At 38.1% G+C, this 24,728-nt stretch overlaps 1 protein-coding gene across 1 annotated transcript; it reads left to right on the top strand.

Annotated features, from left to right (window-relative positions):
• The first annotated feature begins 1,337 nt into the window (after positions 1-1,337).
• On the top strand, positions 1,338-6,458 carry LOC131168457 (cysteine-rich receptor-like protein kinase 42). The gene is made up of 6 exons (XM_058127893.1): positions 1,338-2,213; positions 2,792-2,905; positions 3,059-3,409; positions 3,871-4,105; positions 5,166-5,310; positions 5,448-6,458. The coding sequence occupies exons 1-6, from the start codon at positions 1,439-1,441 to the stop codon at positions 5,811-5,813; spliced, it is 1,986 nt and encodes a 661-aa protein (XP_057983876.1). The 5' UTR covers positions 1,338-1,438; the 3' UTR covers positions 5,814-6,458.
• Positions 6,459-24,728: the final 18,270 nt, after the last annotated feature.

The raw sequence follows: 24,728 nt of genomic DNA, 5'->3' as shown, positions 1-24,728 counted from the left end.
TGAGCATTTTAATTTTTTATAGGGACTCATAATTTTAACAAAAGAAAATATGTTGGACACTTATAACAAAAATAACCTTTATTTTTCATAAAGTCCTTAAAAATTTATTGAGAATTTTTTTTTCTATAGTGGTTATATGACTATATTGCATGTTATATTTTTACTAGCCATATTATATATATATATATATATATATATATCTTATATAAATCAGTTTTTCGGTTTTTTTCGGTTCGGTTTCAACATAAAACCGAAACCAAACCTTTTTATTTTTGAAAATCACAACCGAAACCGAAAACCAAAAAACCGAACCGTTTATGGTTTCGGTTCAGTTTCGATCCGATTTTCGATTTTTCAATAATTTTTGTACACCCTTAGGGCTAGTATAAATTCGTATGATGTAAACTCACTTTTATATAGTGAATTCAGCTGCCGCTCGCTCTTGTGGATATAGGCATATTATCAAACCACATTAAATCCATATTTTTTTGTTATTTTATCTATCTCTTTGTTTTTCCGTATTATTCATCATAATTGTCGCACATTTCACAACAAACTCGACGTATTGAAATATTCAAATAACTTAAACTTAACATGAAGTCGAATAAATATGAGTTAAAAAGACAAGTTAAATTCTCGTAACTCACAAGTAGACTTGACTCACTTTTACTCATGACATAATATTTTGTATATCCAATTGGCCTAAGTTATACGAGATTCTAAAAATTTTCATTTTATGCCATCCTCCTTTAACGTAAGAATTTACATGCAAAATAAATTAGTTAAATTAAATAATGACTAACATATTATGAATAACATGTAAGACTAAAATTATATTATTCAAATTAAATTTTGAGAAATATTATAAATGTGTTTATGTAAATTTAAAAGAAAATGGTTGATTCTTATTTTTTAAAAACAAGTTTCCAATATAATCTGGAAAATACTAACACTTTTAATCTATAATATTATTTTTATTATGTTTTGCTAATAAAAAATCATGATATATTTATTTATAATGTCGTACTAATTTTACGAAGTTGATAATCAATCCAATACGGATTTAGAGTTAAGTACTATCTGAATTTTAAAATTATGTTTTATATTTTAATACAATTGAATAAGAGTATAAGACTTATAATTCCTTACTGTACATAAAATATTACTTTTACACGTGAAAAGTATTTTTTTTAACGTGTTAAAAAAAAAAAAAAAAAAACTGCATTTAAAATTATTAAAAATTTAAATATATGTGAATTTAGAGGGAAAATAATAAAATATTTAAATCCTATTTGGTGTCGGCCAGCGACTATTCGCCTCAAAAAAGGTTTCTTTACTGCTTCGTTGCGGTGCCCCTTCCTCTGTTCTGCGACTCCATCTGAGAGAGAGAGAGAGAGAGAGAGAGAGAGAGTGAGGGAAAGCCAATTAATTCTCCTCCATGGCTCGCTTAAGCGTAAATCACCCACACCCCATATGGGCAGTCTTCTTCTCCACCCTCTGTTTCCTTTTACCCCTCTGTTTCTCAGATCCCCGAATCTCCGAAGCTAATTTATACTGCGGCCAATCCCGGGCGCGAGGCAACAGCACCTTCATCACCGGTTTCGTCCAAGAGATGGAGCAACTCTCTCAACACATCAACAACCAACGCTGGGGCACAGGTTTCGTAAACTCAACCCCACCCATCTACGGCTTGGTCCAATGCTACCGCGATCTTTCTCAGACCGACTGCCTCCTCTGCTACTCTGCAATTCGCACTAAAATCCCCCGATGCCTTCCCGCCACCTCCGCCTGGATCTACCTCGATGGCTGCTTCCTCCGCTACGAAAACTATAGTTTCTTCGGAGAATCGGTGGACCCAGTTCGAGACACCGTGAATTGCACCTCAACTGTTGGCTCAAATGTCGCAGAGAGCGCGCAACAAGGCTTCTCGGACGGTGTTGCTCGGGCAATTGATAATGTGACGAAGACTGCGGTTGCTAACGGTGGGTTTGGGGTGGCGGAGGTGGCGGGAGGGGCGGAGACGGTTTATGCTATGGCGCAGTGCTGGAGTAGTGTTAGCAGGGAGGGGTGCAGGGCTTGCTTGGAGAAGGCTGGTAATGAGTCGAAAGGTTGCTTGCCGAGTAGGGAAGGGAGGGGTTTGAACGCTGGTTGTTATTTGAGATATTCCACCACAAAATTCTTTGGAAACGATGAAGCTGTTGCGGGTGGTAGTGGTGAGTCTGATTTTGATTTAAAGGATTTGTAGAATTTAGTGAATTGAGCTTGGACGGGTTTAATTGATGTTGGCTTTTCTTTTATTTGCTGATTCTCGAATTTCCCGATTTCAATTTGCTCTTAAGTCTTCAATTTTTTTCTTCTCATGTCTTATTTGGTTGCCTATTACCTGTGCTGTTGCTCAAATTTTGACCGTTTTTGAAAATAATTTCATTGATTGTGTTATTTTTCTGTCGTTCTGTTTTCTTTTCTTTTCTATTCTTTTCCTTTTTTAGTGTGACCATTTCGTTCTCTTGCTGATTGGAATTTGTGTTTTTCTCTTCCCCAGATTTAATTTTTTTTATTTATTCCACAGCGCATTTATGAGGCATGTTGTTCTGAGTACAGCTTTATTTTTGGCTTATTTTATATTCATTTGTATTGCGTGCTCTTTGTTGTTGTCTATGTTTAGCTATCTTGTTGTTCTTTGTATAGTTGTTTGTGACATTTTTTCTTCAAAAAAAATTAATGACTTCATTGGTTCTCATGTCGTCCTTTCAACAATTAAACCATTTCACTTTCTTCTTCCTGATTTCAGGGAATATCAGTACAGGGGTCATTGTAGGCATCATTTCTGTGGCAGCTACTGTCCTCTGCCTCACTCTCTGTGTTGCTTATGCAGCCTATTTAAGACTATCCAAGAAGGAAAGAGGTACAGACCTTGAAATGCATTGCTTAAATTCTAAATATATTGTAATAACTATAGCAATGACAATCTTGAGTAACCAATGTTGCTTCAGAATTTTCTTGAGCAATGGTGTTCTAATGTAATTTGAATGTAATAATTTTTTCCTGCATAATGTAGAACGTCGTAATCTCATCCGGACTTCAACTGCTCGTAACAAGTCTAGTTTGAACTTCAAATATGAAACCCTTGAGAAGGCAACAAATTACTTTGATCCTTCAAGGAAATTAGGCCAAGGAGGAGCTGGTTCTGTATATATGGGCATCCTGTCAGATGGGACAACTGTGGCTGTTAAGAGATTGGTTTTCAATACCAGGCAATGGGTAGATGAGTTCTTTAATGAGGTAAATTTAGTTGGTGGTATCGAACACAAGAACCTTGTGAAGCTTTTGGGTTGTAGCATTGAAGGTCCAGAGAGCCTACTGGTTTATGAATATCTACCAAATAGGAGCGTTGACCAATTCATATCTGGTAATTTTCTCTTTATGATCCGCACATCATATTTTGGATTTTTTTTTCATTACTATATTAGGTAACATTTTACACACTCTTTAAATTTTTGAACCAATCACCTAAGAGTATTAACATCAGAGGGAGAGAGATGCCCTTATTTGAGCACCCAATGCAAGTCTGACAATAAAACAGTTCCCCATATTAGTGTACCACTTCATCCAAATGCTGAAATACAATTTTTCTGGTTACATTTTCTTAATTTTTATTTAATTATGATCATTTATCTTCAACTTAGTTTGAATTTGTTGGTCTCTTTAGGTCTTATTTCAATATTTTTGGGAATGGTACGATGGACTATTACATTTGTCACAAAAATGGAAGACACAAACTTCACAGTTCCTCTGGAACTGAAAAACTTAATCTGAAGAAAGAAATTACTACCTGTAATTTCAATGTCATGATTGTTCATCTGTTTGCAGATAAGGGCAGGCCTCAAAATTTAAACTGGAAGCAGCGGTTTAATATTATTCTTGGAACAGCTGAGGGCCTTGCATATCTTCATGGAGGTTCCCAAATAAGAATAATCCACAGGGACATCAAAAGCAGCAATATTCTTCTTGATGAAAATCTCAATGCGAAGATTGCTGACTTTGGACTTGCTCGGTGTTTTGCTGCTGATAAGACTCATCTTTCCACAGGCATTGCAGGGACACTGTAAGAAAAAGTTCTACTTCTAGCCTCCTATTCTTGTAACTTATTAGTTTGTGTGCTCTTATGGTTGTTGTTGCTCCAAAATAGCATGCAATGGTGACGCTACCCTTAAAATACCAAAGAGAAGGGAAAAATGGAAACCAGGAGAAGGTGGTGAAAAAGGGAAAGAACGAGGGAAATTTTAAATAGAAAACATTGTTGCCTGGCCGCCCTGGCTAGTGAAAGAGGAAAAAGAATATCTCAAAAGACATTAGCAGGAATATAGAGAAAAAAGCTGGGCCTTGGCACATTAACAAAGGTGCTTCATTGTCACTTGGGCATCATGGGCTGTCACGTCTCTCCAATGACAGGAGCCTTGTGCACTGGATTGCCCTTTATAGAATGTACAGGAAAAACACACGTTAAAAGTTGGAATTGAAGCAGATGAACAAGACGGGCAGGAAATTGTGTAGTTATGTGAAGTAGCATGTTCACGTTATTCCACTCTATCGTTTATGTTCAATGTGCTAAAGAAGTCTTTTCTTCCCTACCTCCCCACTAACATGCCCTAAGATAGGTCAGGCTATTTATAAGCTGCATTTTTACATGTGGATGAACTTCTGAGGGGGCGGCAAATTTTGCTTGACCTCTTTGTTTTTGCCAGTTTTTGCCAGAAACTGGTTGTATATGTATATTGATGCATATAAAACATATGATGGGACACAAGACACACACATATATACAGGGAAGCATGTTAGGGAAGTTATTTTGGTGGTTGCGATGTCCTGTGAAATATCTGATGTTGTGGATCCTTCAGAAATAATTCTTAGTTGTGGGAGGGAGCGGGACCTTCCTGAATTTCAAGAAATTAAATTTGTCTCAAGTTTTGGTAATGATCCTTCTAGATGGTGGGTTTGTCCTTAATGGTACAAAGAAACAATATGGACTCTTGTTTTAGAGCATCAGTGTCAACATACTTATGATATTTTTCTTCATTTACCATTTTACCTAGTAGTTTCTATGAGGACATTCTCTTATTTCTGAAAATCTTTTTTTCTCTGTTTCATTAAATTTTGTGTTGCAGAGGATATATGGCTCCTGAATACCTTGTGCGCGGACAACTCACGGAGAAGGCAGATGTTTATGGTTTTGGGGTACTGGTTCTGGAGATTGTATGCGGCAGGAAGAATAATCTCCTTGTACAGGGCTCAAGTTCCCTTTTACAAACAGTAAGTTTAGAATTACATCCCCTTGTACAAAGAACTCGCCAACCATTTTTATATGCATACAAGCTAGGAAAAATCTTCAGCTCCAAATTTGGCTTGTTGCTGTTTAATAATGCATAAATATTCTCTCCGGTCATCAGGTCTGGAAACTTTACAAGTTGAACAGGTTACCTGAAGCAGTTGATCCCTGCTTAGAAGGTGATTTTCCAGTAAAAGAAGTATCAAATGTGATGCAAATTGCACTTCTATGCGCACAGGCTTTGCCTACCTTAAGACCATCAATGGTTGACATAGTTCAAATGCTGACTGAAGAAGATCATGAGATTCCTGTACCAAACCAACCACCTTTTCTAAATGCTAGTGTGCTAGATTCAATGGGTTCTATTAAGTACTCTAGCACGAGCAGTTCAGTATCAACTGCACCAACAAAAATTAAAGTGTGCTGCACATCCACCGAGTCTTCTGGAATGCAGAGCTCAAGCGGGACATCAAGAAGCACCGATTGAAGAAGCAGGCTCAATCAAGAATTATATGAGTCCTTTGTTGCGGGTACTTACCACCTTGGGCTGAAAGCATGAAATCCAGACATTCATGTCCATGGGCTTGGAAGTCTGGCTCGCATGATTCTGACAGAGGCTAAAGAGAAGAAGTTTGATTAGTTCTTGAAGCTTGAAATCTGCATACCTTGAAGAATTTTCGGCTAATACTTGCATGATTTCCAAGCTCGCAAGGCACATTCCTATAAGCATGAAATTATAAGTCCCGAGCAAGGCATTTTCAGGTTTCGGAGGTCGGTTTGCATAGTTTGAACACTACAAGAAATGAATTTGGTGAGTCCGTGAAAGGTCCATTATGTGAGGAACTGGCATGTAAAAACGGTGGCATCTTTCCAAGTGGCAGAAGCAAAGGGATTTTCAAGGTATGTAGCACATATTTGACTCCAAACTCCATTTGTGGTGATTCACCATTTCACTCCATTGTTTATGGGTTTGAGAGCAAGGGATGGGAGTGAAGCTTACACTAGAGGACTTTTTTTGTTCTGTGCAGGGGATTGTAGTTTCACACCACATTAATGTGTTCTCTTCTCTTCATGTAATATCTGAATGCTTCATAAAGTTTTCCAATGTAATTTGTTCCATTATTCATTTAAATCCCATACTTGCTTCTTTTAGAATTCATTTAATTCTATGTTTGAGAGGTATTGGATTTGAATAAGATGTAATATACAATTATATTGAACTTGGCTCAAATCTGTCCAAATCCAAATCCAAGCTCCCAAACACAGCTCAAGGAAAGCTTACCAAAGTCATGTAGTTTTTTATGGTAGCTGTATGTGGAGAGAGAGAGAGAGAGAGAGAGAGAGAGAGAGAGAGAGAGAGAGAGAGCTTTTTATTTTAAATGGGTTATTAGGGTTTTGCATGTTAAAGATTGGTCATTTAATCACAGCTTGACCCCCACGGCATGTTTTCATGGGTCTTGCTTCCAAATGATTTCTACTTTCAACCGACATTCTAAAGTCAACAAAACTCAACTGCCGCATTTAAAAGAAAAAGGAAATGAGGAACACAAAAAGAGCTTTGTGGCTGTGGGCGGTCCATTATGTAAGTGCGCTGTCCACGTGGGTAGGCAGCATTGGTTGAGCAAATCGTTGACCTAGGGGCTTGTTTGAGTCGCTGGAAAATCCTTTCTCTGACCACTATTGTGATGTTCCCACTATCAAGGATTTGGATTGCAGCCCTGTTTGGGTCGCAGGAAAATTCCTTCTCTGACCACTGCTAGACTTGTTCCCATTGTCCAAGTTTGGGTTTCATTATTCATGTTATTCTACGTCTTGACATGTGACCATGTCGGGCCCCACACACCCCCACCCACCCCACACCACACCATTTCCATACGAGAGATTGAATGAAAGTACCTAATTCATTCAATAAATTTAAGTAAATTTAGTTGCCAAGGGTTAAAATTGATCGGTAGAAATTAAAATTAGGGGAAAATTTTTAAGGGTACAATGTTGAGGAGAGAGAGAGAGAGAGAGAGCGCGCGCGCAAAGGAGTGCTTGTGAAAGAATTATAAGACACAAATAAAAAATAATTAACTCAAAAGTGCGAAAGTGCTTGGACCCTAACTTAGTATATGATCAGGAACCCAAGGGGAGAGGATATAGAGACGCGTATATGGAGTTGAGTTGAGTTGAATTGATATAGTAAGATGTTCGAACTCAATTATTTCAAAATTGTTAAACTTGAACTTGTCTCGACTACAATTAAACTCGAGTTCGACTCAATTAAGCTCGATTTGACTATAAATTACTTTTAAATACATCTATATATATGTATATAATATATATTTATAAAATATATATAATATGACTTACATAAAATTAATAAAATTAAAAAGCTCAATTAGTCTTAAAAGTCGACTTGAGTAACATCATTAAACTTGAAATTGACTCATTAAAATACTTGAATTGATTGAAATCAACTCGAATTCAAGTAAAATCCAGTCAAGTCAAGTTAGTGAACGAATTGAATACGAATAACTAGCAAATAAGTTTAAATTGGTTACACTCCTAGGCACAAAGATTCATTCAATGAGCTTTGAAGGGAGAAAAAAAAAACACATGCTGAAGTGGGGAAACTATTAGGTCCAACCCAATTTTTTTTTTAAAACAAAGGGCCCAAGTTTTATCCTTTTTAAAGCCCATTTTCGAAGACAATTAGGGTTGACCATTTTAAGAATGATACACTGTTGGAGAGAATTTGATGAGAGCCTGAATAGTGTAGCAGTTTTGAAATAGAGAGAAGCTACAAAACCAGAGTAGTTTTGATCAAACTGTCGATTGAGGAGTCATTTATGGTCTAATGTTGTTGAAAGTTTAAATAGCACATTCAGGACTCATCTACCTTCAATCTGAATGGTGGAGATCTATTTTGAAGCTCCGGAGACCTAGGTTTTGTGGTCGGAACAATAGCTGCATTATGAGTGATATCTTACAAACTCCTTACTATTTATTTGTGATTCTTATATATATATATATATATTTGGGAATCTGTTTTCCTATAAGTTTGTAAGCATTTTGTAATGTTTTAGTTGCTATAAACTTGCCCTTAAATTATGGTAAGGTTTTTGATTGGGTCTCATAGCCCCCATGGCTTTTACCCTTTACTTTGGAGGGGTTTTCCACATTAAAATCGTGTCTCTATTGGGTGTGATTTTTCTTGAATCCTCAATTGATTTTTTGTTGAGATTATTGGTTGCCATTATAGGATTTTTGCTCTTCACCAATTTATTGGTAGGGAAAGATTTATCCATTGCGTAGGTCTCGTATCCTGCCTTATTTCTTTCCCAACAAAGTGGTATCAAAGCAAGGTTGATTTATTCTTGGTATAAACATGGATATCAATGCAAGTAGGATGATAAATTTAAATAGCACAAATGATCAATTACGGAGTAATAAGATGAAAGATCTCCTATTTGTGAAAGCTCTGCATTTACCAGTTTTTGCTACTCAAAAACCCGAACCTAATACTAATAAGGAATGAGATTTTGAGCATTGGCAAGTTTTGGGGATTTGTTTGGAATATTGTTGAAGAGAATTTTTATAATTATAATCAAAATGATATACATGCGCAAACTTTGTGGGAGAAACTTGAAAATTTGTATACTTCAAAATCAGCAATAATAAATTGTGTTTGTTTAAAAAGATGATGCAGCTGAACTATAAAGAAGGGTGGCTGCTCATTTAAATGAATTTCAAGGAGTTATTGATCAATTATCGGGTATGGGCATACAATTTGATGATGAGAATATAGGATTTTGGATACTTGCCACTCTACCTGATTCTTGGTAAACTTTTTGAGTTTCACTTGTTAATTCTGCTCCTAATGGATTGTGACTATAGAACTTGTTAGGAGTAATGATTTGAATGAAGAAATGAGAAGAAGATCTTAGAGTTCATCCCAATCTAAGGTGTTTGTTACAAAAAATAGGGGGACAAATAAACACCAAAATAAAAGGGGTAGAGATAAAAGTCAAAGCAAGACAAGGTCAAAATTTTAAAAACTTGAGTGCCATTATTGCGGTAAGACTGACCATACTAAATATCATTTCTATAAATGGAAAAGATAAAATAAGGGTGACAATGATAAGTAAGAGAAGAAGGATCATGAAAATAATTATCGTGTTACCACTACTATTGCAGATGATCTTATTCTTGTCTATAATGATTATGTTATTAATATTACTTGTCATGAGAGAAGTTGGGTGGTTGACAGTGGTGCCTCTTTTCATATGATTTCAAGGAAGAATTTCTTCACATCTTATACTCTTGGTGATTTTGAGGTATGAAAACAGGAAATGATTCAATGGTACCGATAGTAGGCATTGGGACTGTTTGCTTGGAGACCAACATTGGAAAAAAAGTTGGTACTTTATGATGTCAAGCATGCATTTGGTGGAGACTTACTAGAGACAATCGAATTGTGGCTCGAGGTAATAAATTTTATAATTTATACTTGATGAATGCTTCTATTTTTGTAAATTCTGTGAATGTACATAATTGAGAGTGACAACTCATTAGAACTATGGCACGAGAGGCTTAGTCACATTAGTCAGAAAGGGCTCAATTGTTTGGCTAGGAAGAATTTGCTATTAGGGTTGAAATATCAAAAGCTAAAAATATGTGCTCACTGCTTGGTTGGGAAGTAGAAAAAGGGTTTCTTTCAAGAACCATATTCCTTCTAGAAAAATAGAGTTACTTGAATTGATACGCTCAGACGTTTATGGTCCAATGAAGGTAAGGACATATGGTGGTGCACTTTATTTTTTTGCTTTGATTGATGACCATTGGAACCTTCGTATACAGCTCGTTACTGTGAAAGCCTTAAAAAGCTTGTCATTATATATGAAAGCCTTAAAAAGCTTCTAATCTGTAAGCGCGATACTGTTGCTAGAATATGAGGAACAGTGCAACCACATACTATTCTTTGGTGTGGGTATCGAGGTAGTCGGTTTGGTATGAAGGGACACTAGTTGATCACAGACCAGGGTGGTGATGGCCAAATCATACTGGAGAAAGTTCTGATGCTTGACAATGTTTGCACAAACAGGGCTTGATCAGTGCTATTCTGTCGCACAACCCCGACCATAGGGAATTACTGGCGTAGTTATGATATTTCGAGGTTGGGATGTGTTCTATATACAGATACATGATTTAAGAACTAAAATGGGCGAAGTCACAGGATTGAGTACCGGGCGGAGGGATTGTACAGTGTATCTGTAAGAACCCAAATTTTTAAATGAAATTTAAATAATAAAGAAAGGAAAATTTGAAAAAGGGAAAAGAGGGAAGCTACCAAGCTTCGTCGACAAACACAGGGTTTCGTCGACGAAGGCTTAAGAGAATTCATCGACGAACACAGGGCTTCGTCGACGAGAAAATACCGAGAGGGGTTCTGAGGCAGCTTGAATTTTGTCGGCGAATAGAGGGCCTCGTCGACGAAATTTGTGAAGGACTCGTTGACAAACATAGGGTCTCGTCGACGAATTCCGCTGCCTATAAATATGAAAAATCCGATTTTTATTTCATTTTTCACGCTCCTCTCTCTCTCCTCTTCGGCTCTCTCACTCTCTCTCTCTCTCTCCGATTTTGGGCTAGTTTTACGTCGAATCGAAGATCTGAGGCTACCACGACGCTCCTGGCGAAGTTCCCTGCAAGTTTGCCGGAGCGGATTGTCAGGAAAACGAAGTTGGAAATCATCCCAAAGTTGAGGTAAGGCTTTTTAAGCCAAATTAGACTTTATGGTAGTTCTAGGAATTGATGTACACATGGAAATACTGATGTTTAGTACTAGGAATTTTGAGTTTCAGTGTATTGAGTAGGAAATCCTACGGGGGTCAGGCTAGGAAATTTGAGGGGCTTTTTCAGTAGCCAGGTAAAGGAGTAAACTAAAGCAGTTCTTTTCCATGCAAAATATTATTGATTATGAGCAAATTTATTTTCAGAAAAGCATATGATATATTTGTTTATTATGAATGTAATGTACGATTTGGAAAATACTGCTATGACGCTTAAAGTGTATATATGTATGTATGAGATGTCAGGAAATCACGATTTTAAAAATATGAAGTATGACTTTTAATAGAGCATGTGTGGCATGAATATTAATTTACGTAAAATGAGATATGATATAAATGCTTTTACGAGTAAAATACATTTTCAGGTATTTTGGGAAGATGGGTTATGTTATATTGAGTTAACAAATATATGATAAATGAGTTACTTTCAAATGTAAATTACCTGAAATGTATTTGGCGCAAGACCATATTTATGTTATCGACACGAGGCCGTATTTATATGATTTTGGCACGAAGCCCTACGTATGATTTTGGTGCGAGGCCGTATTGATATTATTGGCGCGAGGCCATATTTACTATGATTTCGGAACGAGGCCGTATTGATATTATTGGCGCGAGGCTATACTTACTATGATTTTGGCACGAGGCCCTACGTATGATTTCGGCGCAAGGCCGTATCTATGTTTTCGGCATGAAGCCGTAATGATGTTATGTATGAACATGTATTATATGTTATCACCACCAGGATGTTAGTTTAGTTTAGACTAGGAGCTCGGTACCGTAGCTATGGGTTGATTTTGGCACAAGGCCTTATTAGTGCTACCGTCCCACGAGGGGATAGGAGATGGATAGTCGATGAGGCTTTCAATAGAGTGTAGACGTCCACCTGGTAGTCCGAACCAGGGTGCGGCTGGCCCATCGTACTTATAGACATATTTGATTCGGTAGTGGTCGGCCAGCCATTGTCGGGTCCCGCCTTCGAGTTGCACAACCCGTCATGGGGGGTTAATACATGACTTTAGCTAGCTATTCATCCTGGGTTGATTTTCAGTATTACGAGTTATAACAGATATTTATGTATGTCATGATTTATTAACGAATATAAAAGTACATGATTATATAGTATGATATTATGATTATTTCTAGAATTATGAAATGTACTGTATACGTATAAGCACTTTAAATATTCATGTTGCCACACAACTGTATTTAGTTTACTTTCCCTTACTGAGAAGTGTCTCACCCCCAATATTATTAAATTTTTCAGGAAACCCAAAGAGACCAGCGGGTCAGGGCCGCCGCTGAGTGATTGGTGCTTCCCTACTAAAAGGGTAAGCCCTAAGCTAGGACTAGGAGATTTTTGTTGCATAGTCCTAGTGTTATTTTGACTTTTTGGAGATTGTACATATGAACAGTATATTGACGCTAATAGAAAGCTCTGGTATTATATTTTATGGATGGATGTATGGATTTTTATGTTTACTGCTGCCTAGGTTTTCCACTGTGTATGACAGGAGTCCCCGTTACCCACGGGTTCGGGTCGACCATTGTATTTATTATGTTGCATTTTATTGAGGGACGTTACAGTATCGGCCTATACCCTACCCTAACCTCGGGAACTCTTGCTTGTAATGATGCTAAATTATCTATTACAGTATATATCTTCTATATTACTGGACTGAGAATGCTTTAAATGTTGAACTGCTTCTACTGAAATATACTCATGTTGTCACACACTGATGTAATATCTTCCACCTTACTGAGAAGTGTCTCACCCCATCTTACAACCTTTATTTCAGGACCTATAGGAAACCAGTCCTAGTCTTCTAGTGGGACTTTGGAGCATAGAGTCTTGTTAGCTGACGTAAGTTTTTGTATGAGTACTGGGTTTTTAGCTCGGTTGGCTTTTTAGGAATGTAATACAAATTTGTTTTAAATATGGATGTATGTATGTAAGAAGTCAGTTAGAAACTATGGTAAGTCTAATAGATGAAGTATGAATGTTTATGTTTTCCGTAATGTATGAAAGCACATATCTTTATGATATACCGTATGTTCCTATTTAGGGTGGGTAGTTTATGTATGTTATCAGATATGTGCAGACTATGTATGAATAGTAGCACTTCGGGCTTACCTATTAGGTCAGAGCATTACAAATGGTATCAGAGCCTTAATCAGTCGGAAGTGTGATGTGATTTACGCTGCCTGGTTATGGAAATGCTTAGAGCTTAGGTTGCTAGGTTTTGTAGACTAGACTTTACCAGAGTTAGGATGTGGATAAGACATTCGAGTTTTTCTTAGTAGACCTGAAGACAGAAATCCATTGACGGACTTCGGTGTTTTTCTGAATCAATCGAAAGGTTCAGAAAATCACAGCAATCCATCGATGATTTTGCTTCTAAATGGAAGGGTGGAACTTTAGTTAGAATGAGAATATTAGGTTATCAAAGTACGTTAGTGTTAGGAATGTTAATTTTTGGAAATGTGTCTATAGTATTGTAGTATTAGCTGATACGTAGGTTATTAAGCTTCTAATCAATTTTCTCCATTGTTTCTTCAGGATGGAGTTCAGGGATAATACTGCCAACGTTGGAGGCAGTAGCATTGAGGGAGCTGGCCATGAGGCTAGCAGTGACTCTACAAGTGTACTACAGGACTTTGCGTAGCAACTTATGGCAGAGGTAGCGTGAACGAATAGGGGGCAGGACCGTCCCACAATTGATATGGGATGCTCCATCGATCAGTTCACTCGGTTGAAGCCTTCTATCTTTGTAGGGAGTGCAGATCCGAATCGAGCGAAGAACTGGATCTGGGAGATCGAGAAGATCCTGGATGTTCTAAACTATATAGAGAAGCAGAAAGTAACCTTTGCAACGTTCAAGTTGTCAGGGGAGGTGGAGAGATGGTGGGTGTCAGTAAAGATGCTGGAGGAGTGTAAGAACCCGAACCATGATATATGGATTTAATATTCAAAAAAGGGGTAAAGTGGTAATTTGGGCAAGCTTCGTCGACGAAGCTAGAGTTCGTCTACAAAGTCCCTTTTGTTCTCGGCGACGAAATTTAGTATCATGTCGATGAGGAGAACTCGAGGGATTATGGAAAATCTGGAACCTCGGGCTTGTCGATGAGGCCTCCATCTTGTCAACGAAGATAATGGCGGACTTGTCAACGAGGACGCCAATTCATCGATGAATCTACCCGAGTCAAAGGGCTATAAATATCCAAATGAGTTGCTTCCAAGTTAAGTTAGCTAAACATCCTCTCTCTCTCTCTCTCTTGATTTCTTCATTGTTTTTTGCCTAATTCATAAATCTAATGTTAGTACGAGGATCAGGGAAGGATTCTCTACATTTCTAGCAAATCGGAATCTCATTTCGAGCAGTTTCGGGTTTCGAGCCAAAATTGAGGTAAGGCTTGGTTTTCCTTTCTAATTCGAAATATGTGTAGTAGTATGAGTTGTAAGCATGTATTGTACTGTGATTTGTAGGTTTTGAAGTCTCGGTTTGTAGTTTTTGGGACCGTAGAGTTCGTCGTTGGAATTCGGGTTAAGGTAGGGGATTCAGTTTGTATCAAATACTTTTTGAAATCAGGATCGGTAAGCTTGTAGGCTACGATCGTATGTATGTTTTGGTAACTTATTTGGGGAAATCTATCGGGTAAAATACGAGATTTTCTGGTTACAGTTTTCGAGAAAATTAGAGATTTCGGGTATCATCCGTGCTTTGTTTGGAAAACTGTTTGTTTTGTTTAAACTGTATTATTGAGATGACTGTTATCCATATTTGTATAAACTGTATACTTGAATATGAAAATGATATAATTTGCTGTAAACCAAATAAGTGTGGAATGTATGGTTGTATGTAATTGTTCTAGGTATTTTGTAAAACAGTTGTGGCGACTAATTACCGTACACTGATGAGTATAGGAACGTGAGTTCCAAAATGATTCTAGGTTTTGTGAAATCAGCTAGTGGCGGCTAATTACCGTACGCCGAAACAGTTATATGGCGGCTAATTACCATATGCTGCACCATGTATCGGTGTAAAAATCGTGAGCGAGAGTGTTCGACTCTATATCCGAGGGTGTGAAATATCACCAATATGTCCTGACTGGTCACCGAGGAGTGTGAGCTACACTGTATTGGCAACATAATCGCTTTAAAGCTTCGGGTTTCATAGAGTAGTTGCGTATTAGTGTGAGCTACGTCGTATTGGTAACGTAATCGTTGTGAAGCTTCGGATTTCATAGAGTAGTTGCATATTAGTGTGACGACACTAACTGTATGTTTGGGTATCGTATGTACTGGAATGGATTTGTGAAAATACTGGAACTGTATAGAACTATATGGAAATGCTTTTGAACTGTATCGTATTGTATGGTGTTATGTTTTATGTAAAATAACATTGGTATGCCACACACTGATATAACCTGCTTTCTTCCTTACTGAGAGGTGTCTCACCCCGAATGTACATACAAATATTTTCAGGTCCTTCAAGTAGCCGTAATTAGCATCCTAGCAATTGGAAGTAGGGGGTGTCGTTAGCTGCTACTAGTGCCTATTAAGTACGAGTTTTGTATCCGGGTTGTCGTGATGGTTTTTGTAGACACTCGGGGTATGTTTTGTATCTATGGGAATGTATATCCTAGCTTTGAATAGACTCTGGTATGGTACTATACATGTATAGAAAGACCGTATTCTACTGTGTATTTGATGAATATGGATGTGTATGTTTATGTTTTAAGGGCATCCGTAAACCCCACGGGGTCGGACCCTCTTTGGTATTGTATCATGTATGTTTTAATTGATACAGAGATAGGTTAGGTTACTATAATCACACCTAGGACCCATCTGCGGGTTCGAGGCATGACAAGGAGCATCGGCCAATACCAGTAGCGATGACGTGGGCCCATTTCAGAGAGTTATTCTTTGAGTGGTACTTGCCAGCCAAGGTAAAAAATGCAAAAATGGAGGAATTTATGAGTCTGGCATAGGGATCGCTGACAATTCAGCAGTATGCCTCTAGATTCTAGGAGCTATCTCGATTTGCTCCATTTATGATTCCTGGAGAGGCAATGAAGGCCTGGAAGTTTTAGAGGGGTCTGAAGAAGAAGATACGAAAGCAAACGACGATCTTGCAGTTGCAGGACTTTGCTACTTTGGTAGACAAAGCCACCATAGCAGAGGAGAGTTCGCAGGAGGATTCTAAGGTGCAAATCTCAAAGAAGAGGCCAAAGCCTCCTAGCTCTTCTTCTGGTGCAAGGCAGGGCAACTGGAAGAAGAACAGTAGTGGTGCATCTCAGAGTACCACATCCTTTCGTGGTTGTCCTACGTGTGGTAAAAGGCACTCTGCGCAGTGTTGGACTTGTTTGCAGTGTGGTAAGTTGGGATATCAGGTGAAAGATTGTAATATGCAGGGGAACAACGGCACCCCACAACAGCCTTATAAAGGTGGTGCTCAGGCGCAGCGTGGTAGTCAGTAGAGGGGTACAGCCCAGGCTAGGGTGTATTCCCTAACTCCAGGCGACACAAAGAACGTTGGAGATGTTGTCACATGTATCATTTACATACTTTCTAATAAAGCTGTTATGTTATTCGATTCAGGGGCGACACATTCCTTTATCTTCCGAGTATTCGTTAAACTGTGTGGATTAGAGGTTCACTAGTTAGATTATGAACTAGTAGTGGATACACCATCAGGGTTGGTAGTCGTATATAGTAAAATAATCCCTGACTTTCCAGTAGAAATTTAGAAGAGGGTACTACCAGTCAATCTTATTATGTTTGACAAACTTGGCTTCGATATCATCCTAGGGATGGACTGGTTATCTACCAATTATGTTAGTATCGATTGCCACAGGAGAGAGGTGGTGTTTAGATCTCTAGGGGAACACAAATTCAAGTTTTTAGGGTTGTGTGTGTGTTCAACACCATAAATCCTTTTAGCTATGCAAGTTAGGAGATTACTCCTAGAGGGATGCCAAGGGTATCTAGCGTTTGTGAAAGACACGCCAGAAGAAGAATGTAAACTGGAGGAGATTCCTGTAGTGTGCGAGTTCCCAGACGTGTTTCTAGAGGACTTGCCAGGATCACCTCCAACTCTATAACAAATTCCACCTCACGTTTACCTAAACTAAAGAAATGCAAGTTCTGGTTGGAACAAATTGCGTTTCTAGGGCATTTAGTGTCCAAGGAAGGGGTATTAGTGGATCCGAGTAAAATAGAAGCAGTAGTGGACTAGGTGAGACCGAAGAATGTTCAGGAAGTCAGAAGTTTTCTTGGTCTTGCAGTATACTACCAACGGTTCGTAGAAGGGTTCTCCAGTTTATCAGGTCCATTGACGCGATTCACAAGGAAGAACGTGAAGTATGATTGGAATGATGAGTGCGAGCTGAGTTTCTAGGAGCTGAAACAGCGGTTGGTTTCTGCTTCAGTTCTGACCATTCCATCTGGGGATGGTGGCTTTGTTATCTACAACGACGCCTCTAAGAAAGGTCTCGATTGTGTTCTAATGCAATAGGGAAGGGTCATTGTGTATGCTTCTTGTCAACTCAAAAAGTATGAGAAGAACTACCCGACACATGATATGGAATTGGCAGCGATAGTGTATGCATTGAAAATTTGGAGGCACTACCTATATGGTGAAAGGTGTGAGATTTTTACCAATTACAAAAGTCTTAAGTACATTTTCACCCAGAAGGAGCTGAATTTGAGGCAGTGTAGACGGCTTGAGCTGATAAAGGACTATGACTGTACTATTAGCTATCACCCAAGAAAAGAAAATGTGGTAACTAATGCTCTGATTCGGAAGTCAGTTGATGCGTCAATCTCAGTAGTGGGAGTTCAGCATCAGATCTATATGGATCTGGAAAGGTTGGGCTTTGAAGTAGTGGGAGGAAATCACCAGGCTTTTCTTGCTAACTTGGTGGTATAGCCAACCTTACAAGAGAGGATCTGAATAGCTCAGAAGGAAGATGAAGAGCTGGTAGAGGTTATGGAAGGGGTATAAAGTGGCTTAAAGCTAGATTTCAATATCTCTGATGATGGGATATTGAGATTCTACAGCAGGGTTTGTGTACTGAATGATGCCGAGATTAAATGAGTCATTCTAGAGGAGGCACATTGTTTGATCTACACCGTACATCCTAGAAGTACAAAGATGTATAGAAATATAAGAGAATCTTTCTGGTGGTTGAACATGAAAAGAGAGATAGCCCATTTCGTAGAGCAATGCCTGACATGTCAACAAGTCAAGGCAGAGCACCATAGGCCAGCAGGACCCCTTCAGCCACTTGACATTCCCAAGTGGAAATGGGAGCATATTGCGATGGATTTCGTATCAAGGTTACCTATGGCAGTGCATGGACATAATGTTATATGGGTTGTAGTAGATCGGCTAACAAAGACTACACATTTCATTCCAATCAGAGTCAGCTATTCTCTGAATAGGCTAGCAAGCTTTATGTGCAGGAGATAGTACGACTCCATGTGTCCTTGTTTCTATCATTTCAAATTGAGACCCACGTTTTACATCTTAGTTCTTGAGGAGTTTGCAGGATGCCTTGGGATCGCAGCTCACATTCAGTACGTCATTTCACCCACAAAAAAATAGGCAATCCAAGAGGACTGTTCAGAGGTTAGAGGATATGCTACGGGCATGTGTAGTGGATTTTGGAGACAGTTGGATACGGTATCTACCGCTTGTGGAATTTACGTATAACAATAGCTACCGGGCCAGTATTGAGATGGCACCATATGAGGCATTGTATGGTCGTCGGTGTCAATCTCCATTGTACTGGGATCAAGTAGGCGAGCGGTAGATACTAGGACCGGAACTGATTCAACAGAATTTTGCAAAAGTTGAGCTGATTAGAGAGAGAATCAAGGAAGCTCAGAGTCGACAGAAGAGTTATGCTGATACTTATCGACGAGAGCTAGAGTTTGAGGTAGGAAATATGGTATTCCTTAAGATCGCTTTGATGAAAGGAGTGATGAGGTTTGGGAAGAAAGAGAAGCTAAGCCCTTGGTATATTGGGTCATTCAAGATCCTGGAAAGGATAGGTCTGACTGCTTATCGATTGGCGTTATTCCCAACACTATCTAGAGTTCACGACATATTTCACGTGTCAATGCAGAGGAAGTACGTGCCGGATCCTTTGCACATGCTAAGCTATGAACCTCTAGAGATTGGTGATGCATTATCATACGAGGAGGTGCCGGTATAGATATTAGATCGAAGAGTGCAGCAGTTAATTATGAAAAGTTATTCTTATGCTACACGGTTTTTCTCAAATATGATTTATAATCAAAAATCATTATTTTCAATTGCCTAAATCATTCCGAAAATCATACTATAATTATGCGGTTCCTATACTAAAAAATAACCGACTCAAATTTAATAAAAAGTCTTGTATAATTTTATTCCCCTTACCTGATCCTCAAAGCTCTGCTTAAAACAAATGAAAAACAAAACCCTGTATTCCAAAAATCCTAACTTAATCAGTTCAACCCCAGAATATTTATCATTTAATATCTCCTAGGCCCACACACTCCAATAATTAATTTAATATTAAAAATATCCTACTTACCCTAATTTTGGAGTGGTTCCCAAGAACTCCAAATCAAGTTTCTGCTCTGGTTAACTTGAAGAGAATCACCCCAGGAATCTCATGGTGGTTCTTGATCGTCAAATCAAGCTAAATTCGTGCCAGAATCGAAGAGAGAAGGTGGGAGGATCGAAGCCCTAGAGAGAGAGTGAGAGAGGAGAGAGAATTCACAAAAGCAAATAACCCATGACCTATTTATAGGCTGAGCTTCGTCGACGAGTCTAAAAGGTTCGTCGACAAACCGAAGAAGGACATTAATCAACGAAAACATCAGGTTCTTCGACAATTCCATTAAAAATCTGAATTTTCCCTACTCTTGATATCTTTTTGTTGACGAGCGCCCTGCTATGATGCCCTCTTAAATTTTTCTTTTCTATTTATTTATTTCTCCTCTTCTTTTATTTTTTTTTCTTTTATTTTCCGGGTTTGGGATATTACAAACCTACAGATCCACTTAAAAGGTCTGCTAGAGATCGATAGAACACACTCTAGTAGGTACCCATCTAGTGAGTACACACTTTTGACTGATGGGAGAGAACCTGATTGTTATGAAGAGACTATGGACGTGAACAAAAATAAGAATGGCTTGAAGCAATAAAAAATGAAATAAAGCCTCTATATGACAACTATTGTAACAATCCGACCCTTTATACAGACCCAGATTGCTACCACACCTACAGAAAACCTGTACCTGATAAACATACATAAACAACCCACCCTAAATAAGGACATACGGGTGTATCTCACACATAATTGTAATTCAAATGTTGCGGAAAAACATAAACATCCATAGGGATTCTATTAAATATATACTAGAGTTTTCTAACAGTGTCTTCAAATACATTCATCCATACTTAAAACATTTTCAGTTCTTACAACCTCCAAAAAGGTACTCCAACTAAGTTTACTATGCAAATAATACACTTACGTAACCTAAAATCGAAACGACCTTCCACTTGTCCCTCTTGCAACTAAGACTGACGTACTGTAGGACTCGAAAACAAAGGTTGTATAATGGGGTGAGACACTTCTCAGTAAGGCGGAAGATATTACAACAGTGTGTGACCACATGCGTATATTTCAATTAAAAATTGATACATATAAGGCATATTTGCAGTACTGTAATATAAGAGATCTATGGACCTAAATCCTATGATAGATAGTTTGGCATCATAAAAAGTGAGAATTATCTCTCCACCTGGTACTCAAATATGTGACTTTGCCCATTTTAGTTTTTAAATCATGCATATGAATATTAGAACAACGACCAGCTTGGTATGTCGAATAATGCCCATTTATCCCGTGGCTCGGGTTGTGCGTTGATAACTCTGACATGCCCTGTTCGTGCAGGCACTGTCAAGCATCTATTATATAGTCCGACTACCCCACCTGGTCCATTATTTCACCAGTGGTCCCAATACTCCTGCAAGCCGATTATCTATGTACTCACACTGATTCACATGTGTGATTGCACTGTACTTTTGTAACGACCTACTTAATTTCCATATATTTTTTTTTCATAATATAATAAAACCATTATAACACATCCAGCAGATCATGATCAACTTGAACTCGTGGGTTCTAGGGATACATCAGAGATATAATATGGAAGCGTAAGCAGTAAGAAACATAAAATCATAATCACTATAAACATAATACTATCCACCTTAGTACCAAAGTTACTACATCCATTACATTCATGTAACATCCCAAAAAGTGTCCTAGAGCCACTTCTCACCAAATCCAACTAGCCTTAACAAAATACTTACCCTTCAAAAAGGGCAGGTCAACTGTATCTATCTCAGCGGACTTTTATTCGCTCTCCTATCAGGGGCTCCTAAAAAGTTCATATAATTTCGGGTGAGACACCTCTCAGTAAAGGAAATAAATTAATACTAGTGTGTGGCAACATAAGTTTATCCGTGTTATATATAAAAGCATATATATAAACATATCTAGTAAATATGTCTGTATCATTTCTGGGAAAAACATGTATAATCATAACATGGCAAAACATAATGGATTCTCATAGCATAATTCATCTCATATAATGATAATAATAATACAAAAGCAATCCTAGTAGGTTAGCTGACTGTTGTCATGTATTACCCTCACATAACTAGGTTGTGTAGCCTGAAAGTGGGACCGGACAATGGTTGACCGACCATTGCCAAGTCAAAAGTATAGTTTGTAAGTCCGATGGGTCTGCCATACCTAGTCCATACATCCGGGGCGCTCACACTTCTTAAAACCACATCGACTATCTGTGCTCATGCTACTCTGTACAGCAGCGTTAACACAATATCATGATGATCATGAACACATAGCAGTGGTACTGTGCAAATGCTAGCCTAAACCAAGCCAACCAGGTTTTGATAACATATAGCATATAATCAAACTGTGATACATGAATATTTCATACTAATATTTTCCAAGTTAATATCATCACATCATTTCGCATATATATACATCATGAAAATCATCGGCCCATACGCCGACATTTCATATTTTTACCATAGCTTGGCCGGTACGTCGGCAAATCATATCCATGGCTCGGCCCGCACTCCAGCAAAACATATCCATAGCTTGGCTCGTATGCTGGTAAATCATATCCATAGCTCGGCCCCTACACCGGCAAAACATATCCATAGCTCGGCCCCTACACCGGCAAAACATATCCATACCTCGGCTCATACGCTGGCAAACATATATAAAATTCTTGGCCCATACGCCGGTTTTTCATTTTTAAAAATTCTTATCATTATCATATTCTTAGAAAACAGTAATTTATCATAAATCTACTCATGCCACACAAAATGGGTGTTACGTATATCCAGAACAAATCATCATTTTCAGCAGTATTTCCCAACATAATACTCATACATATATATATATATATATATACATATATTTTCCTGAAATCAAATACTATATAATTATACTTATTTTTCATAAAACATCTCGTTTAGTTTATCTCCTTACTTGATTCTTGAAAAAACCCCTTAAACAATCCACTCAACACCTGCTGGGTTCCCCGGTCAACACCCTGAAAACAACATCTCTCAGAACTAAACTTCAATATTTCATCGTATATAACATTTCTTACAACTATAGTAAAACCAAATATTGAATAAAAGACCTTACCCTGAATTTGGGATGAATTCCAAACTCGTACGACCAACAATCCACTCCAGCAAATATGTAGAGAACTTCTCTAGGAGTGTCGTGGTGGCTTCGGATAGTCAAACTAGCAAAAGATCGGCCCGAAATTCTAGAGAGAAGGAGGGAAAACTGAAAGGAGAGAGAGAGAGAGAGAGAGAGAGAGAGAGAGAGAGAGAGAATTTTTGCAGCCAAAATGAGCTGAAAAAATACGTTTAGGGCTACTTATACTATGGCCTTCATCGACGAGCCATGTCATCTTGTCGACGAGGTCACGAATACAATTCGTCAACGAACTCACTCCTCGTCGACGAAATTCAAAAATGCCCAAAACATCCTCTCGGTACTTTCTCGTCGATGAATCACCACATCATCAACGAGCTCCTCTTGTTCTCTCATCGACGAATTCCCTAAATTCATCGACGAGGCCCTATTTTCCTTTCTTTCCTTTTCCCCTTCTTTTATTATTTAAATATTATAATTATTCGAGTCACTACAACTTTACTAGCAACGGAACCGTGCCTTTAATAACGGGAGTATCTTTCAACCCCTTTAATCTGAAGTATCTTTCAACTCCTTTGGTAGCAAGCTGTGGTTTCATTTATCATATATACAATTTACAATAAAAACATAATGATTGGTGCATTTCTAGTATTTTCACAAATTCATACAATAGCATTGTGGTATAAACAGGCACACACCCTCTCGGTTTAACCTTTTTTACGTATATAGATTAGTACATAACCGGCACCTGTTTTTCACATTTTTCGTACAGCAAAGTGGAACTACAGATTCCTATAGTTCATACAATTACAATAAAAGATTCACACATTCCATTTCATTACATATGTCACACTCGTTTGAACAAAAGTCTACTATATCGTATAAAATTCAATAAACATCATTTAAATGGAAAATAAGGGATCTAAGCATCTCCTACGTTAATAATAATGCAAATAAGGAAGTTTTGAAAAGTTTGGAGACCATATACCAAAACCCTTATTTTTACCCAAAACCGTAAAAATTGTAAAAACCGACATTTTTACCCAGTGAAATTTAGAAAACAAGCAGCCATATCATATATATCAACATAAACTAACTTTTTAGCGATTTAGTTTTACAAAAAGACTAGTGTAAACAAATTCCCCTTATCTTAAACTCGAAAATAGAAACACGTACGGACCAGTCCAAAACAACGACTCGGGATCCTCGAAACCTAAAAACCACAAAACATTACTTCTTTACAATCTCAACTACTATATAACTACCTAATTGAAAACGAAATCAGATCCTTACCTCGATTTTTGGGAAAAACCCGAAAATCTTCAAAACGACGATCTGATCCGCTATAACTGTAGAGTTTCCTCCCCTGATCTGTGCAAGAACCTTCGATCGTAGAAACAGACGACGAACGACGAAGGTTCGTAGAGAGAGAAAAAGAACTCGCTGGTTCTAGAGAGAGAGAGAGCTTTTGGGTTTTCTTAACCCTTAAGCAACTAAAAAGGATATTTATAGGGCCTTTGACCGAGTCAAACTCATCGACGAGGTGGCGCCTTCGTCGACGAGCCAACCACTCAGTTCATGGACAAAGTCATACCTTCGTCGACGAACCTCATTTGGATATTTTCTTTGGCTCGCTCGGTATTCCTTCGTCGATGATACTCTAAATTTTGTCGACGAACATACTGCCTTCGTCGACAAACCCTGCTGTAATATCCCTTTTTACCCATTTCTTATTTATTTTCCTTATTTACAAGTTTAGGTCTCTACAACTATACATTTGATCTTGCCAAGTTACCTAA

The sequence above is a fragment of the Malania oleifera genome, chromosome 11 (assembly GCF_029873635.1).
Source record: "Malania oleifera isolate guangnan ecotype guangnan chromosome 11, ASM2987363v1, whole genome shotgun sequence".
NCBI classification, from domain to species: Eukaryota; Viridiplantae; Streptophyta; class Magnoliopsida; order Santalales; family Ximeniaceae; genus Malania; species Malania oleifera.
Note: the sequence above shows the minus strand (reverse complement) of the source record. Positions and strands in the feature narration are given on the sequence as shown.